Genomic DNA, 19,294 nt, shown 5'->3' with positions numbered 1-19,294 from the left:
CATACATGTTTCTAAAGACCCCCTAATCAAGTCCCTATACATTGGAAGACCAAAACCCACCTTTGGAACTCTTAAAATAATAACTACATGCAAAACTAACCAATTACCCATGCAACATAAATTCCAATGCAAAATATATTGACTTAATGCAAGACTCATATTTTCCATACACACTATCTTCCATAGTAAAATAAACTCATGCCATGCAACATGTAATACCCAAGTCCAAGGTAACAACCACATTAACTAGGCATCCACCTTGGCACTTACTAGAAGCGTAGGCCCAGGGCTACATCATTCCCCTCTTGGAAAGAACTCGACCTCGAGTTCATTGTGAGGTCTTTCCAAAGTTGCTTCAACTCTTCTTTGAGGGGCAGTCTTCTTACGCTTGTATCATACGCCCCTTGTTGGAGAAAATCCATCATCATATTTTGAAGTGGGTTAAAATGAAGCCAATGCCAATGCTCTTCCACGACACCACTCTGATTTTATTGGCATTATACTCCATGAGTTTGTGAATGCATAATTCCAATGAATTGTCTTCAACAAGAAACATAATCACCTGTTTTGGAACAAATAAAAAATCAAACACATTGCAACCTTTACCAAAAATATTCGGCACTGCTTGATTACAAAACCCCTTCATATCAATCTTGGCAAATACAACAACGAAATTTGTAAGGAAAAAAAAAATTTCCCTATAAGAAACTTCATTCTGCATTGGTACACAATTTACTGCTTTGCCTCTATCAAGAGAATGCTTCTTTGTCCAAATAAGGAAAGCCCATTCTAGTTCACCATACCATTCAAGAGATAACGCATCTTCTCCATAGATTGCCATTGGTTCTAATCCTTTATGTACAAGGTCATGTATGACATGAATGTTATAAGCATATACCGAATTGCATGCCAACAACATGAGCCATACTTAACTGCCAACAACAATAGAACTGGATTCGCATGTCTATCATCGAGGAATACGCACTTTTCCCCAATTTTGATGAGACCCAATTCAAGAAAGCAAGGGAGAAATGTGATCCAAATTACTTCATCTCTCATAAAAACCTTATCCATCATGTTTAGTCCACATGGAAAATTGTTACATTTGTAATACATGTGCATAATATTATTGTCCATAAACATACCTGAGATTATTCGCTTTACGAACTTCAAAAAGGGTTAAGAGGAAACATGTGTTGCAGCCGCAACCTCTTCCTATTAGAACTTGGTGTGTTGTTATTGGGACTCTCCACTGAAAACAAAGCAATAGCCCAACAAAATCACCACCATCTTAACCATCATAATCACCGTCACCAACATCATCTTCCTTGCCATTACTCAGTTCTTCATTGAACATAGGACTTTCTTCTTTCTTTTCATCAAATGTAGGATTACCAACTTCTTCATCCTGGATTGATTCTTCTACCAAACTCGAATCCTCATCAGGATACACGTCAAAGATTGGTGGTAAGTCCCAATTTACGACTTCCAAACTTCGTGAAAAGAAAGATGAGAATAAAGGATTGTTGTGGGTTACTTTAGCAGCCATTGCACACAATTGCAGTGTCTAGGGTCTTCTCTGATACCAAATGATACAGACGGGACCTGCGGGATGTTGCCGGGAATCTCTCAACAGACAAGGCAAGGGCAGAACCACTCACACTGGAAAGGAGGAATCACTCAACTCCAAGTGCAACAGAAAATTGCTTGCAACAAATGATATCTTTTCATTCAAAATCCGTCATCCTCTTTTCAGCCATTGTCTAACCCTTTTATAAACTCAAAACCCAAGTCTTTTCTAAAGATCCCCTAATCAAGTCCCTATACAATAGAAAACCAAAACCCACTTTTGGAACTCTTAAAACAATAACCGCATGCAAAACTAACCTATTACCCATGCAACATAAATTCCAATACAAAATACATCGATCGACTTTAATGCAAGACTCCTATTTTCAATACACACTATTTTACAAAGTAAAATAAACCCATGCACATGCATCATGCAATACCCAAGTCCAAGGTAACAACCACATTGACTCGTTGTCCACCTTACTAAGTGCGTAGGCCCAGTGCAGCATCACCAAGTTAAAAGATAAGAAAGGTCGAAAAAATCATTTTAGTGATGTTTCATTATTACGTGTTGATGATTTAAGTGTAAGGTACGACCTAGAGTTCCTTTTTCCAATTACACAAAGCTCATTTGTCGAGTTCGAGCAAAAAGCAAATTGATACTATTCAGCACATCAGGTACTCATTGATGAAAACATATGTAACTGCCCCCAAAAAAAAAAAAAAAGCTACATCTGTGGTTTTGCCCTTTCTTCTTCTTGTTTTCTTTGTTCTCCCGCCAACCCCTTTCTGTTATGTATACGGAGCATCCAGGTCGTGGGCTGCCTTCACCTTGCTTAATTAATATGTAATTCTTCTTCATTCATAAAGTTAACCGATTCTCAAAAAAAAAGCTACATCATTTGCACCGCTGCTTTTATATATCCCACTGAAGTTGTTAAACAAAATTGCAAAACTAATCCAAATGCAACTCCTGATGCTTTCAATGATTTTTGCAGTGAAGTTCGACTTCCTTTGTGTACAATTTGTAATGTTATGAATTCTCTACAAGAATATTCTAATTTTTAGGAATAAATCAAGTGTGTCGAGATATAACCAGTTGTTATGTTAGCCCTCTGCCTCCTTTTCTATTTCTAGAGGAACCCAAACGATAAAGCAAATAAACTTTTGTTTCCCAAAAAACCAATGAAACCAATTCAATTCAACTCTAGGAAAATTGTATTAGTGAAATTTAGAATCCAGAGCAGAGCAAATAGAAAAGAATTATAGAGAGAGAGTAACAAAACAAGAAACCCATTAAAGAAAATCCACTAAACACTCACATTTTTCTGGCCTCCTGGCTCAAATACTTCCTTTTAGCAGCTATATATGGTCATTGAAGTCGGACATGGCGAAACCACACGGCAAAGGCAGAGTTATGATGCAGAGAGGAACCCATCGTCTCACTAGATTCATACAACTGGGGAAGGCCATGGATCCGAGAATCCTCTCTCTCTACATAGCAAGCGGCAAATTGCCCCCCTTTTGTCAAAATCTGAATTCCAGGGGAAGTTTAGAGAGACAAAATGCAGTGTTTGGAGAGAGCACCTCCTGTGTAGCTGATAGAATTATTGACAGCGCCACGCCAGGGTAAGGGGATCTTTCCCCATCGAGCTATCGAGAAAAAAACAGAAAAAAAGAGGAAATTTTTTTTTGCAGAGCCGAATATTTTATTTTAATAATGTGTCCGCCTCATACAAGCAACCGATGATCCATTTTGCAAGCTTTCAACATGGTAAGGTTGTTTTTCTTCTTTTTTTTGTTGGTTTTTTTGTAATACTGTTTCCACGTCATACAAGCAACCGATGATCCATTTTTGCAAGCTTTCAACATGGTAATGATGTTTTACCTTTTCTTCCTTTTTTTTGGTTTTTCTTCATCCTAGTGTAAAGATTATTCACCAAACAAGGTGGGGTTTCCCTCATACAAAATACCTCATCTTATTCAACAAGGGTATGGGTTTTATTCTTATGATTTCCCTGCTTTTTTCCTCTAGATGGTACTGATTTTTTGAGAGAATTGTTAATTGGAGCTGATTTGTTAATTACCAAATATTTTTCCTACGATTTCCCCATGAAAATTTGTTGCTTTTTTTTATTTTTTGCTTATTTTATTGAGTATTGGAGAACAAATTGCTACGTAGAAAAATGTGAGTATGGGTTTTTTTGTTGTTTTATTTTTATGTTGTCTCTTTTTTTGTTTCTTGCTGAGTATAGTAGCAGCATTATGATTTCAATGTATTTTGTCTGTCATTCGATGTTAATTTGAGTGTTCTTTGGTGAATTATTTGATTTGTTGTTGTTGGACTTTGGTTCCTAAGAGGTTGTTAATTTTTTTTATTTGAATTTTGTTTGTATATTCTCCTGTAAAATGGTTTTATTGTATGTTGCATCGCTGTTACTATCGTATTATTATCTCATCTATCAATGGTCTTACATCGATTTTGATGTGCTTTCTCTCTGTTAGTTATTGATATTTTATTTATTGTCCTATGTGTTTCAATACAAATTCTAGAAATTGTAGATTTTTTCAATGTGATTATTTTACAATAAAAAAGAGTATAAGGAAGAACAGATCACATGTGTTGGTATATCATTGACATGCCTATTTTGTAATAAATTGTATGGGGTAAAGTGTGAAAGATGAAGATAATTGACCATTTTAATTACCCATATCTAAAAAACAATTGATTACTATGTTTCATGATTCTTTCATGAACAAGTTTTACTTTTGTTGAACACAACTATTCTCTTGAGCATGCTCTTATAATCTTTCATATTATATTGTAGATGTGATATGTATGATGCACAGTGGCATAATGTACAATACTTTAAGGATTGAATTACTTGTTTTGAGACTCTTAGAGCTTTGTCTGTAATATACTATCAGTATAGTATTTGTCACTCGTGCTGTTATTGCATTTTATGGCTTTGTCTTTCGTTGATCTCATAGTTAAAAATGGTTATGTTTGATATTTTGTCAAACAACTCAAATACTAGTTTGATATGGAACCTGTTCTTATCGATTCATTTTTTTTCTTGTTTTTCATCACCATGTATTCCCTTATAGGTGCCTTTAAAGAAAGACAATGGCCAAACTGCACTGGTCCCCCTTTTCCAAAGCCAGGAGAACATTGTTGGGGAGGTAAGTCACTTGTTGCTTAGGCAATGTTTGACAGCCGAGTAGTCTGCCGACTCACATGTCTGTTGCAATGAATCGTGGACATCTTCTCAGTATTTTTCTATTTATTGAGATTGTGTTTTAATTCCTGTAGTGGAAAGGATTTTAGCTAACTTATATGGGTCCATTTTTTTCTTCATCAACCTACTTTTACTATTTTGGTCAAGGGATGCTTGTAGTGTTATTTTCTCCGCATCGTATGGTTGCTGCAATGAACTGATCATGACAGCATTCTACTCTTATTCTATAATTTTGTCATGGCATGCAGGTCTCGATTGAACGAATCCAAGGAAAGAAGGTTGAACATAATAGTGTGAAAATCAACCTTCTTGGCCAAATAGGTAAGTTCAACTATGAAGCTCTAGTTTAATATAGTAACTTGCAATCTGAATTCTAGGATCAAGAGGCTGTTTAATAATTTGCATACCTATATCTTGAGGCTTGTTGAAATTTCATGTTTTTATCCCTAGAAATAATAGCACAAAGCCTTTATGCTTTCATTTGGTAATGCATGAATGATTAAATATTAAATAACAGATATCCAAAAACTTGCAAGTATTAGATGACCAAGTGTTTAATTAGTTTGATGAGTGCAAGGGGAATCTAGAGCCAGATTAATCTGAAAAGTAGTTACTGTAGAGACTGAAGTGAAGGTTTCTTAATTCTCCTGTCCATGCTCCTAGTCACCTATTCACTCCCAAGACTGTCAATCTAGATTTGAACCAACGAAGTCATGCCCTGTATGAGTTCATCACTTGCCTAAATTGCAGACAAAGCTCTAAGAGTCTCAAAACAAGTAATTCAATCCTTACATTATTGTACATTATGCCACTGTGCATCATATATATCACATCTACAATATAATATGAAAGATTATAAGAGCATGTTCAAGAGCATAGTTGTGTTCAACAAAAGTAAAATTTGTACATGAAAGAATCATGAAACATAGTAATCAATTGTTTTTTAGATATGGGTAATTAAAATGGTCAATTATCTTTATCTTTCACACTTTACCCCATACAATTTATTACAAAATAGGCATGTCAATACCAACACATGTGATCTGTCATGTGATCTGTTCTTCCTTATACTCTTTTTTATTGTAAAATAATCACATTGAAAAAATCTACAATTTCCATAATTTGTATTGAAACACATAGGACAATAAATAAAATATCAATAACTAATAGAGAGAAAGCACATCAAAATCGATGTAAGACCATTGATAGATGAGATAATAATACTGCAGTAACAGAGATGCAACATACAATAAAACCATTTTACAAGAGAATATATAAACAAAATTCAAATCAAAAAAATTAACAACCTCGTAGGAACCAAAGTCCAACAACAATACACCAAATAATTCACCAAAGAACACTCAAATCAACATCGAATGACAAACAAAATACATCAAATTCATAATGCTGCTACTATACTCAACAAGAAACAAAAAAGAGAAAACAGAAAAATAAAACAACAAAAAAAACCATACCCACATTTTTCTACATAGCAATTTGTTCTCTTGTACTCAATAAAATAAGCCAAAAATAAAAAGCAACAAATTTTCATAGAGAAATCATAAGAAAAATATTTGCATTGGTAATTAACAAATCAGCACCAATTAACAATTCTCTCAAAAAACCAGTACCATCTAGAAGAAAAAAGCAGGGAAATCACAAGAATAAAACCCATATGAGGTATTTCGTATGAGGGAAACCCCACCTTGTTTGGTGAATAATCTTTACATTACGATGAAGAAAAACTAACAAAAAAAAAGAAAAGAAAAAACAATCTTACCATGTTTGAAGTTTGCAAAATGGATCCTCGGTTACTTGTATGAGGCGGACACAGTATTTAAATAAACCAAGAAAGAAAAAAAGAAAAAAAGAAAAAACAACCTTACCATGTTGAAAGCTTGCAAAATGGATCATCGATTGCTTGTATGAGGCAGACACAGTATTAAAAAAAATATTTGGCTCTGCAAAAGAATTTCTTTTTTCTCTTTTTTTTTTTTTTTTTTTTTTTTTTTCCTTTTCCGACAGCTCAATGAGGAAAGATGCCCTTACCCTAGCCGGCACGTTGGGCAGAACCACTCACACTGGAAAGGAGAAATCACTCAACTCCAAGTGCAACAGAAAATTGCTAGCAACAAATGATATCTTTTCATTCAAAATCCGTCATCCTCTTTTCAGCCATTGTATAACCCTTTTATGAACTCAAAACCTAAGTCTTTTCTAAAGATCCCATAATCAAGTCCCTATACATTAGAAAACGAAAACCCACTTTTGGAACTCTTAAAACAATAACCACATGCAAAACTAACCTATTACCCATGTAACATAAATTCCAATACAAAAGACATCGATCGACTTTAATGCAAGACTCCTATTTCCATATACACTATTTTCCAAAGTAAAATAAACCCATGCACATGCATCATGCAATACCCAAGGCCAAGGTAACAACCACATTGACTAGTTGTCCACCTTGGCGCTTACTAGGAGCGTAGGCACAATGCTGCATCACCAAGTTAAAAGATAAGAAAGGTCGGAAAAACCATTTTAGTGATGTTTCATTATTACGTGTTGATGATTTAAGTGTAAGGTACGACCTAGAGTTCCTTTTTCCAATTACACAAAGCTCATTTGTCAAGCTCGAGCAAAAAGCAAATTGATACCATTGCACACATCAGGTACGCATTGATGAAAAAATATGTAACTGTCCAAAAAAAATAAACTAAAAAAAAGAAGCTATATCTGTAGGTTTGCCCTTTCTTCTTCTTGTTTTCTTTGTTCTCCCCCCAACCCCTTTCTGTTATGTATTCTGAGCACCCATGTTGTGGGCTGCCTTCACCTTACTTAATTAATACGTAATTCTTCTACATTTATAAAGTTAACCGATTCTCAAAAAAGAAGCTACATCATTTGCACCGCTGCTTTTATATATCAAGTTGTTCAACAAAATTGCATGATTAATCCAAATACAACTCCTGATGCTTTCAATGATTTTTGCAGTGAAGTCCGACTTCATTTGTACACAATTTGTAATGTTCTGAATTCTCTACAAGAATATTCTAATTTTTAGGAATAAACCAAGTGTGTCGAGATATAACCAGTTGTTATGTTTGCCTTTCTGCCTCCTTTTCTTTTTCTACAGGAACCCAAATGATATAGTAAATAAACTTTCGTTTCCCACAAAACCAATGAAATGAATTCAATTCATTGTCTAGAAAAATTCCATTAGTGAAATATAGAATCCAGAGCAGAGCAAATAAAGAAGAATTATAGAGAGAGAGTAACAAAACCAGAAATCCATTAAAGAAAATCCACATAAACACTTACATTTTTCTGGCCTCCTGGCTCAAATACTTCCTTTTAGCAGCGATATGGTCATTGAAGTCGGACATGGCGAAACCACAGAGCAAAGGCAGAGTTATGATGCAGAGAGGAACCCATCTTCTCACTAGATTCGTAAACCTGGGGGAGGCCATGGATCGGAGAATCCTCCTCTCTCTCTCTTTAGGTTCCCGCTAACATAGCAAGCCGCAAATTGGCCCCCCTTTTGTCAAAATCTAGGGGAAGTTTAGAGGGAGAAAATACAGTGTTTGGAAATAAATGTGAAAATCTAGGAAATATTTTGTCGATATCGTTTAATTCTTGCTGTATTTAGAGAGGATGAGGTTTCTACAGTGCCTTTTAAAAAAGAGTGCGGTTTGTATAGAGCCGAAGCTTTAAACAATCAACGTAAAGCCCATCTTCAAATAATATCGAGAAATGTGGTTTGAAAATCATTGTGATAGACTTCAAATATATTGTTACCTCTAATTATAAAATTTAAAGCTCCTAATATAGTGTAGATCAAGCAAATCTATAAAAATTTAAAAAATTTGAAAATTGACGGTCTAAAAATATCTTACAAAATATGCTATTTCCAAAACTTTAAATCCATTTTTTTCTCATGTCCATGCATCTTGATGTCGAGATGATCAATTTGACGAAATTTGGGTATCAAAACAACCTCTTCTAGTAAATTTTTTGAGGTAGGATCTACTTTGATTGTTTAGAGCCTCGGCTCTAATTTGATTGTATTTCCTCCCAAAAAAAATTACTTTGGGCATGTTTTTATGGAAAGTTTTTATGATAGTTCTAAAACCTATTTCTTCCACCCATTATGAAATTTATGTAAATCTATGAATACGTAAAAATAGATAGTCTATAGAATATGTTACAATACGTACTATTTTTAAGCTTAAGATCCAATTTTTTTCGCAAGCATAATGATCAAGGTCGAGATGAATGATTTGAAGGTCTTCCGGCACTAGAATTTGAGGCGAGGTCTTAATGTTTTCCATAAAAGCCTAGGCCTTATTTTAACTTTTTCTATTTAAAAAGGTTTTTCATTTTTCCATATGTCTATGGTTATGTTTCAATTTTTTTTGAGTTTTTTATTTTTCTCAAAATAAGGTACATAACTTCCCAAGATACTGTGATACATAAATTTCCAAAACAAAAGGGTTTTCTTTTTTGTTTGACTGAGAGATTGGTTCGGAACTCAAAGTTCCTAACTGAATTTTTCATACCTCGAAGTTCGTAACCAAATTTTTAGTAAGTGAATTGGTCCAAGACTTCAAGTTCCAAACCGGATTTTTACAAAAAGAACGAGCGAAAGAGAGGCTTGAAACTCGAAGTTTTGGATCACTTATATATTTTTAGAATGAAAGACCAATTCAGAACTTGAAACTTATGTGAAGTTTTATGATTTTTAAAAAAGAAAGTATATGATGCTATTGGAATAACACATTGCAAACTTAGTCCTTTGAATAAAAGATCTCTTTAAATAACAAATCTAAAATTTTCCTTTTTGAAACTAATCATCCATAAAACGAAAAGTAATTGGTGCATCAAGAGATAATCTAAAATTTCCTTTTTGAAACTAATCATCCACAAAACGAAAAGTAATTGGTGCATCAAGAGATAAATTTTTATAATAGCATCCCTTGATGCACTCATGGTCATTATCCATCTTATAGATGGATGTGAACTGATGGTGGCCCCACCCAGATTCGAAATTAAGGTTGTTAACATTATATTCAAAAGTCACTTTTTTAACTTTTAAAATTTATTTATTTTTTATATTCATAATCATCATGTTTAGATTTTCAACCTTTAAAGTTTTTTATATCCATATTAAATTAAGGAGATGATTATTTTCAAAAAAAAACAAAAAAAACAAAAATTAAGATTTTGATCTAAATAGGTTAGTTTATATTTTTTATCTAAATAAATTTTTTCATTCTATGGACTAAGTTTCCAATGTGCTCCCTCCGTGGCATATCATTCTCACTTTTTTAAAAAGTGGAGGACTAGTTTGGAACTTCACCCTAAAAAAGATAAGTGACCGGTTCAAAACTTCAAATTCTAAAGTGGCTTTTCACTCATTTTTTAATGAAAACACGGTTTAGAACTTGAACATGTTCTTTAACGATAAATTCGGTTTGAAAATTAAGTTCTTAAAGAATCTATCAGTTTTTTCTGAAAAAAAGGGCCCAGTTCCAATCTTCAAGTTCTAAACCAGGCCATTTTGGGAAAAATCAGGACATGAGAGTCAAACATGAAATATCAGGACATGAGAGTCAAACTTGAAATATTCGGACATGAGAGTCAAACATGAAATATAGATGATATTTTTAAATACCACAAAAATTTAAGAGACACTTGTGAAAATTTCTTGCAAAATATGAAGCATTGCAAAAACATAGCTTTTTCCACGTATTTTATATGAAAAAATTACTATACATCCCCACTCTTATATATTTTACCTACGCCCCTCATCTCTGATAGCTTTTGCTATAATGTCTTAAGTAAGCTGCTACTCGATTGATTTTTTAGTTTTTTCTGCAAATCATATCAACATGAAATTTGGTGTTGGCATTATTTCAAAGGGGTGCACCAAAAAAATATCTCCAAAAAATAAAATGACCAAAACGCTCTGAAACTTTTAAGGGTATTTTGTACATTTTATTTTTATCAAGAATATTTTTTTATATTTTTTGTAGGTGCGAGCCTAAAAGAGGATTAGAAAATTGGGTGTCAAATATCATTTCTAAAAAAAATTTAAAAATAAAATATTGTTTAAGTATGACATTGCAATTGGGACGTAGGTAAAATTTATAGGGGTTGGGATGCATCGTAAGTTTTCCCTATTTTATTTGGGTGAGCATGATAGTTGGACTAATTGATACTCTTGTACAGTTTTGGGTCGGAAAATGATAGAAAGTAGCAGTACAATTCTCAAAACTCAAAACTCTAGAACTAAACTAATAATAATCATCATCATTATCTTAGTCTTTTTCCAATGTCAAAACTCAAAACTTTAAAACTAAACTAATAATAATCATCATCATCATTATCTTAGTCTTTTTCTAATTACGACTCTAGAACTAAACTAATAATAAAAAGAAATAATTAAGCGATGATTATTTCTTTTGATCTGCATTATGGTTTGCCATTAAAGTTGTAGCCCTAGGAAAGTCATATCACCTTACTTTTGATATGCCAGTTGTTCATACTTTGTCCTGCCATATTTTGATTTTTTTTCAAAATTTGTAAGATATGCTCATGTAACATTGAATTTCCAGGTTGAACATTTGCAGTTCTAGGGATGTAAGACATGAGAGATGGAGGGCGTTTTCCATAAACAATGTCATATGTAGATGGTATTATCCCACCATTCAGCCAATAGAAGCCACTGATCCTAATGTTTGGATTGTTTGATGCAAAACGCTATAAGTAGGTGTCCAAATATTTGTTGTCCAATTCGAATTACTCTTAGGTTCAAGTCGGGTAATCCAAATTCATTTTCAATTATGCATCTTGAAACTAAAACAACTCAATTACTTGTGAACGTTGTTCCATGCCTCGCCTGAGTCTACTCGGATTGCGGCGAGGTAGGGGTGAATTCCACGATAACTCGCCCAACCCTTAGAATTGTAGTAAAAGATATAAAAATTAGAAAAAAAATAATGTAAAAAAATTGGGAAACACCATTGTACTTGTAAGAAATAAGTTTTAATATGATTTTAGTAGTTTCTAAGATGATTTGAGAATTTTTGTGTTTTCTCCCTTTTTAAATTTTTTGAAATATGCAAAATCTAAATCAAAATTTGCAATGATCCATATTTTATATTTTTTTTCATGACCTATAATGATTTCTACCATCTCTTTTATGCTTTTTTTTTAAAAAAAAACATTAATTTTTTTTTTTCCTTTTTTTTTGAGGTTGTGCGTGACTTGGCAGATAGTCTGCTCAGATTCGATCGAGTGACTCACCTCGGCCATGGCCCGAGTACCTTGGCCAATATGAGTTCTAGAGTATTGCTTGCGAAAATAGCACCATGATCACTCAATCTAAAGTTTGTCACTGCATGCCGCTCAAAAATATTATCAAGGAATACTTGCAATCACATTTTTAGTAGTAAAATAGGCATGAAAGAGGACAAAAGTGAGCTTAATTTCACAATTGAAGTTTCCATGAGAATTGTTTAGGGACAAGCTTTCTATATCTCCCTTAGGAAAACTCTTCAAAACGCTATAGGCGATTTTGAACAATGTTTGGCCTCGCTATGGACATGCTATGCTATGTCCGTGGTGGTTTATTAAAAGGAGCTACAACTAACAACGCGTGGTCTATGGTGGTTCCGCGTGTTTTTTGACCGCCACAGACATGCTAGGTCCGTGGCGGTCTTTAATCCTCACTGTCCAAAAAATTCAAACGATGTCGAGCCTATGGGTGAAAACACTGTTTTATTTTCGCTTATAGGTGTGGCTTCCAAAACTTAAATACTTCCCCCTATCCAATCGTCCATTTTGAACGGACAGATGAAATGACCCTAATCACAATGTCACGCCTTTACACTATTTTTACTTTTAATTTTGTCTCTACAAAATATTTTAACACCAAATTTTGATTGTCCACTTCTCTCTTAAACTAGCACCTGTAAAAAATATAAAAATAATATTCTCAATCAAATAAAATGACCAAAAAGACCCTAAAAGTTTAAAGGGTATTTTAATCATTTAATTTTATCGAAAATATATTTTTAGGTGTGCCCTATTGAGATGATGGCACGTATCAAATTTCTTATTCATGTAATTTGTCAAAAAAAATAAAAAGAAAATACTCTCAAATCCAAATCACATGGTTAGTGACTCATTTAATCAAAATTGGATAGCTGGATAGAAGGTAAGTATATATCTTCCATAGTAAAGAAAATATAGAAACCTTTGTAAGAAACTATTTTAGTATGTGCGCTTGATTTCCTTCCAATAGAGAGAGCTGACAACATGCTTAGAGGAAAATCTGAATGGCCCAAAATCAGTCTCCTGTAAATTTTAGCATATGATGTCTCCAAGATGAAGTTGGTGCCACTACCACATGGATTTTGTACCATAAAACCCTTCCTTGTCATGATAAGTCGAAGCTGGTGGAGATGGTTTGGTGATTGACAATGGCGGAGCGGAGCGGTGATGGTGGTGGTGGCTAGGCGGCTGCTATGGAGGTTGTGATGGTGGCAGCGGTGGGGCTGTTGGCAGAGTAGTCGTAGTTGAGTTGAAGGTGATGGTAGTGGTGGTGTTGCGTAGTACTGATATTGGAGGTTAGAGAACAATAATGCTGGTGGTGGTAAGTGGAAAAGTGGGTGGTATGAAATCACACTAGACATTATTTTTCAGTCAAAAATAACAGCTCTTGTGCACACGCTCTAATTTAACCAACTTTGTGTCGTTGCATGTGACTTGAGAAGGAGAAAACCGTGAATGTGACCACCGACACTCCATTCATGTATTGCCCCAATTCAATCATCAATGGCCTGCACTCTATAAATTACCAACTATAAAAAGCATCACGTAACAAAACACAGCGCTCAATCCATTTGCAGTGTAAAGACAAAGTACACCTCTTTCTTGAGCAGAAGAAAAGAGCAGACAACTCACGCACACTCTCTCTCTGTCTATCTACATGTCTATAAAGAGAGATCAATACAGGCAAAAGCCTGTGTCATTTTATTAGCAGAACCACTGTTTCTGTTTCTCTCATTCTCATAGCCATAAGACCTGTCAAATAACGACAGAGCACAAAAAAAAAAAAGGGTTTTGTGGCCCTCTCGATTGTTTAATAATCACCAGTTGAAAATGGGCGATTCTGGTTCGAACCAGAACTGGTTGGATGGCAATCTTGTTCAAGTGCAGCCTTTGCTTGCCCTTATTGCAGTGTATACCTCGGCAGGCATACCCAGAACCAATTCACCTAATAGGTCCCCTTTGCCAATCTGTTACGAGAGATGAGGGACTATACTATTAGATTAGAGAAAGAATTGAACCCAAACTCACGGAAAGTAAAGGAATATGCCCGGTGAACCAGGTTCTACCACTGCAGCACCCAATCATACTCAAAAGAAGAGTTTGATCCTGGCTCAGAATGAATGCTAGCTATATGCTTAACAGTTCCCCCCACTACCCTTATGAACCTTCCTTTATTGTTAGAGGTGGAGCCTGATGTCCCAGATTTTGATTTTCTCCTTTGTTTTTTTTCTTTTATATCTGTAAGATGATCTTATAAATCCAGAGACTAACAAACAATTGGTATAAAATATCATGCACACAGATACAGTCCACCAACACCACCCAACAACCAGAACGATCATAAAAAGTACCAACTTCCAAGACTTGGGTATGCATGGAGAGAAAATCACATCGTGACTGATGCCTGAGTACGAAAGGGCGGCGATCGATCCTCATCTTTTGAAGAATTAACACACGCACACACTCACAAACACATACAAATGAATGCGATACACAAAAATATAGTTTCCATCCACAATGAATGACTGCACTCTTCATCATACATAAAAAATACATCTCCCCCTATCCGCAACCCAAAGAGAGAGAGATAAATCTCATATATTCTCTTGCTCATTAATCTTCTTGAGTTGTCTCTCTCTCTGGAATTTCCTCCCCTGTGATGGTGGTGGTTGTAATTATTTAATATATCAGTTGACCTCGTCACAGCGGCGGCGCACCTCGCCGTTACGCCCAGTCTTGACGCCAAGCACGCTGAGCTTCTCCATGGCATGTGCAAATGCATTAAAAAATTCTGTCTGATTCGCTGCAAAAAGATCGACATATTCCTTGGTGGTGGGATCGGCATACAAGCCCTGATCAGAAGCAAGCAACCCGAGGCCTCTCTTCAAATTCTGAAAATACATATTATCAAACTTATTTGGGGTCATTATATCATTGAAAACCGAGAGCGCAGGGTTGGAATTTAAGGATTTGCAGGCTTCTTGGAGGCCTTGTGCGTAGCGGGGATTGAGGGCGGGATCCACAGTGGAGGTGCGGGAGAAGTTGTAAATACGGGAAGAGAATTCCTTGCAATGAGAGAAGCCGATTGTGTGGGCGCCAGAGAGGGCGACCATCTCGGCAATGGAGAAGCCCTTGGACTCAAAGATGTTGGCCATCTGGGAGATAGACATGGAGGGAAGAGGAAGGTTGCCAGCGACATGGGATGCCATGGAGACTTTGCCATCCTTGCGACCCAGACGCACCTTATAGAAGGGGCCTCCCACCTGCACAATGAAATCAACACTGAGAGATTGTGGGTGTTTAGAGAGAGAGAGCACCAAGAGGGAAGCTTGAGTTCTCGGGCCGAGGGATTAAACCAAATTTCACAATTGGAAGCTGCCCTTTCAATTGAAAAGCATAGCTCAATTGGAAGGCATCCACAAGCACACCAGCAATCCAAATTTGAGCACTAAGGCTAGAGAGAAGATCAATGTTCAAAGCTCAATATGGAGAAAGAGAGAGACAGAGAGAGAGAGAGAGAGGTTTGAGCAGTTGGGAAAAAGAGGGCATGGAAGTACACAGCTCAGTAGAGAGAGAGAATCCAAAATTAGATTGGGGCCTCATGGATCTGAAAACTAACGAGGTAGAAGAGTATATGAGGGCGGAGGGGAGACAGAGATAGGGCATGTGATTGGCACCACAATGCTTAGATCACAAACACACCAGGCGCTGCTAAAGATAGAAGAGAATGCAGAAATGCAATAGAGGGTCTGACAATGAAATCGACATCCTCCATTCCTCTTTCCCTCTCTAAATTGAAGAGAGAGAGAGAGAGGAAGGGGATTGAGGTCCCCATTATTCCTCCCTGGACAGCAACAAGAGAGAGGATCGAAGGGGGGGAAAGCTGAATGCCTCTCTATCTCTCTAGCTCAAGTAAAGGCCCACCATTTAAATCGCCATTGTTATTCCTCCTTAGGGTTCTCTGAGAGAGAGTGAAAGGTGCTATTTGCATTGCCCCTTCCAAGATCACCCATGTATCCAGTTATCCACAAATGCGAAAAGAATGACACAAATAGGGGGACAGGCTGCATGTCACAGTGGCCCTCTCTCTCTCTCTTCCCCCTGTATATCTATCTCTCTCTAAAAACAGAGCTATTCAGATTGCCCACTCCCCAACACACACTCCAGAGCCTCCCCTTTGTGATCACAGGTAGAAAAACCAGTAAAACAGAAGCAAACAAAGACAATGCGCGTGAGAGAGAGAGAGAGATTTCATCCACTGACCATGGTGATGAGGTTCCTGGTGGCAAGGGACATGATATCAGAGCACGATACAACCCCCGGGCACGACAGCTCCAGCGCCGACTTCGCCCTCACAATCACATCAAACCCATCCCCGGGCAGCGACAGATTAATGTCGGCGTCATTCTCCGCCTTATTGAAAGGTGTCGACCTCACCAGCACCGACGCATCACACCCCTCCACAAAGCAGTCGTGAAAAAACAGCCTCACCATTCCAGCGGCCGTCGAGGGGCTATTGATCTGCTTCTGCACCACGACATCTTGGACGATCTTCTCCACCTGCGGGCAGCTCTTCGCGTAGTAATTGGCATTGAGGCGAGCATCGGCGAACGCCACCACGGCCGCAAGCAATGACGCCACAAGTACTAGGCGCCGCAGCGATGCGTGGAGAAGCAGAGCCATTTGATGGGGGAGGCGGAGAAATGCTCTGCTTCTTCTCTCTCTGGTTTGAGTTTCTTGGGATTTTCTGGATTGAAGACTGTTTGTTTTTTTTTTTTTTTTGTGGGGTTTTTGGAGGTGGTTTTGGTTGGGGTGGTGAACAGGTCAGAGAAAGTGGGGTTAAAATTTAGGGGTTGAAGGAGCGGGGATGGCGCTTGGCCGCAAGAGCCCGAGCCCGCACAAATTAATGCCAACGGGCGGGACACCTACATCAGCGCTCACCCTCTCTCTCTCTCTCTCTCTCTCTTTTCCTTTTGTCGTCTCTCAACTTTGTTTCTCTTCTGTTTGGAAACTCAGGAAATACTCTCTCTCTCTCTCTCTCTCTCTAACTTCTCCTTAAAATCCTATCTTCTAATCTCTAGCCCTTGCTCGGTGCTACCCTCAATAGGACCAGCCCGGTACCGGGTAGGCCAATTTTGGGCTTTGGCCCGGTCCTTAGTTCTATCAAGGCTGTGCAAGGTCAAATAAATATCTATAAATGAAAAAGTAAAAAACGAAGGCTGAAATTGGCCGGCCCTATGCTAGGTCCTGCCCGACCCTACCCTTGAGTTGTGGTTGCCCAGCCCTGGCCCAGCACTAGAGCCCATTATGACCCAGATCCTAATTCTTTTAGGACCCAATAGTGCCGAGTTACCAACCCATTTCCACCCATCTTTAATTACGGCTGGCAACAGGCTGAGCCACACCTAGCCATAGCCCTCTGCTGATCGGGCCAAAAAGGCTTTGGCCCAAGTTTGCCATTGCCCTATAAGGTCTTTGGCCCCAAGTCCGAGCCGGGCTGGGCCACACGTACTCCGAATGTATTTAGCTATTTATTGCCCTAATTTGGTTATCCATGCTAGCTGGAGGGATCATGTGATCCTTCATAACAATCGCTTGTCCTTTCCGCGTAAGTCCGACCTTTCCGCATTCTTCCTCTCGTTATTTATTTTATTTTGCTTACATCAATTCTCATTTAAATAAGATAACGGTGAAATGCACGTAATAATTTTATGCGTTAACGAGAATGGGGCGGGCCTCGCAGTGCACTACTTGGATTTAGGCTTTCATTAACATCAAACACATTAAAAAACTACTAACGATTTTTTGAAATTCTGGTACGTGCTCATCATCCCCACTTAATTACTCAAAAAAATTATCATCTAACACATTAAAAATCATTAATAATTTCAAAAAATGTGTAGGCACTTGTCATCCCCACCGAATTACTCAAAAAAAATTAGCCTCACTTAATTACCCAAACGAATCTCACCAAACATTTCAAAAACCCACTACCGATTTCAAAAAACGGGTACGCATTTGTCATCCCCACCAAATTATCCAAAAAAAATTAGCCTCACTGAATTACCCAAAAAATTCTCACCTAATACTTTAAAAAACCACTACTGATCTCAAAAAACGAGTAGAGGCCCGTCACCCCCACTGAATTACCCAAATAAAATTATGTGTTAATGTGTGTGATGTACATAAAATATCAATATGTATAGGCATATGATTGTACTTGTAGATAAGGTATTTACACTATTCTTTTTTCTTTCAACGTGGTCTAGGGCTGGCAACGAGCCGGCCATGCCTCTAGCTTGGCCCTAGTCCTCATAGGGCTGGCCAAGGTTCAGCTCAGCCCTGATCAGGCCAAAGAGGTCCTACTTAGGCCTGCCAAGCTTGGCTAGGTTCTATAAATAAGAAAATAAATAAATCAAATAAAGGAAAATTGGGTTGAGTTGGGCCGGCCCTATCCTCAAGACCGGGTGGCCGCCCCTGACACGAACCCTACCTTTTCAGTGCCAAGCCACATTGCCTTCCCTATTGGTTTCGTTTGGTTTGCTTAGGGATACATTTATGAACACCGCACTAACGAGACCTTGTGTAGAGAAATGAAAATCCGATAATATTAAAAAAAATCTCAGTTTTCGTAATAGAAAATCCGGATATTCAGCATCCGGGTATGGACTAAATAAATGAAGGTACATTGCGTGAAAAGCTTACAAATGCCAGGTTATGCAATCTCCGATTGAATCTCCTAAATGAAGATGCGATCCACTTGGAACCACAAACTAATCAAGTGAATTTCTTTAAAAACGTATATATGGTTTATGCCTGTTATATGGCTACATATGCCTTGAATTTGTAGCGGAAAAGTATACAAATAATTGTGACACCTTTGTATCAAAAGTAAATGGTCTCCCTGTATATAATCTCATTTGTAGCATACGAGAAGTAAAGTGGTCGTGAGACATCACAAAGAGTGCTACCAGAAGCTGAACCTCCGAACTGGTCATTGATCTAGTCTCATTTGTTTAAAAATAAAAATAATAAATATAAAATATTTTACAAAAAAGTTTCCATCTAAATTTAAACCATCTAATCAGTCAAAACCGATCGTTCCAATCAACCGATTCTTGTCAAATATTTGTTTCAGCCAA

General features: G+C 37.0%; 2 protein-coding genes across 51 annotated transcripts in view; both read right to left on the bottom strand.

The window, feature by feature from the left end:
• LOC18427634 (Glycosyl hydrolase family 47 protein) overlaps positions 1-8,330 on the bottom strand; it is a 29,858-nt gene extending 21,528 nt beyond the window's left edge. For 19 of the 50 annotated variants that reach the window (XR_016042896.1, XR_016042894.1, XR_016042895.1 and 16 more), the window contains exon 1: positions 8,136-8,330. Coding sequence is in view for 30 of the 50 variants with exons in the window: in XM_020663187.2 (XP_020518846.1) it covers positions 8,136-8,284 (149 nt within the window). In the remaining 20 variants the exon portion in view is untranslated. Of the gene's footprint in view, positions 1-2,894; positions 3,163-8,135 lie in introns of all 50 variants that reach the window. The other 31 variants (XR_016042904.1, XR_016042899.1, XR_016042905.1 and 28 more) reach the window with 3 other exon arrangements.
• A 6,076-nt stretch (positions 8,331-14,406) lies between these two features.
• LOC18427635 (peroxidase 31) lies at positions 14,407-16,904 on the bottom strand. The gene is made up of 2 exons (XM_006836684.4): positions 16,416-16,904; positions 14,407-15,415 (listed from the first exon to the last, which is right to left on the bottom strand). The coding sequence occupies exons 1-2, from the start codon at positions 16,833-16,835 to the stop codon at positions 14,840-14,842; spliced, it is 996 nt and encodes a 331-aa protein (XP_006836747.1). The 5' UTR covers positions 16,836-16,904; the 3' UTR covers positions 14,407-14,839.
• Positions 16,905-19,294: the final 2,390 nt, after the last annotated feature.

The sequence above is a fragment of the Amborella trichopoda genome, chromosome 10 (genome assembly GCF_054954075.1).
Source record: "Amborella trichopoda isolate Santa Cruz 75 chromosome 10, AtrichopodaSantaCruz75HAP2 v2.0, whole genome shotgun sequence".
Taxonomy (NCBI): Eukaryota; Viridiplantae; Streptophyta; class Magnoliopsida; order Amborellales; family Amborellaceae; genus Amborella; species Amborella trichopoda.
Note: the sequence above shows the minus strand (reverse complement) of the source record. Positions and strands in the feature narration are given on the sequence as shown.

Coding starts and splice junctions, on each gene's coding strand:
- LOC18427635 (XM_006836684.4), bottom strand. CDS start 16,835: ATGGCTCTGCTTCTCCACGCATCGCTGCGGCGCCTAGTACTTGTGGCG. Junction 15,416..16,415: donor CCAGGAACCTCATCACCATG/GTCAGTGGATGA, acceptor TTCATTGTGCAG/GTGGGAGGCCCCTTCTATAA.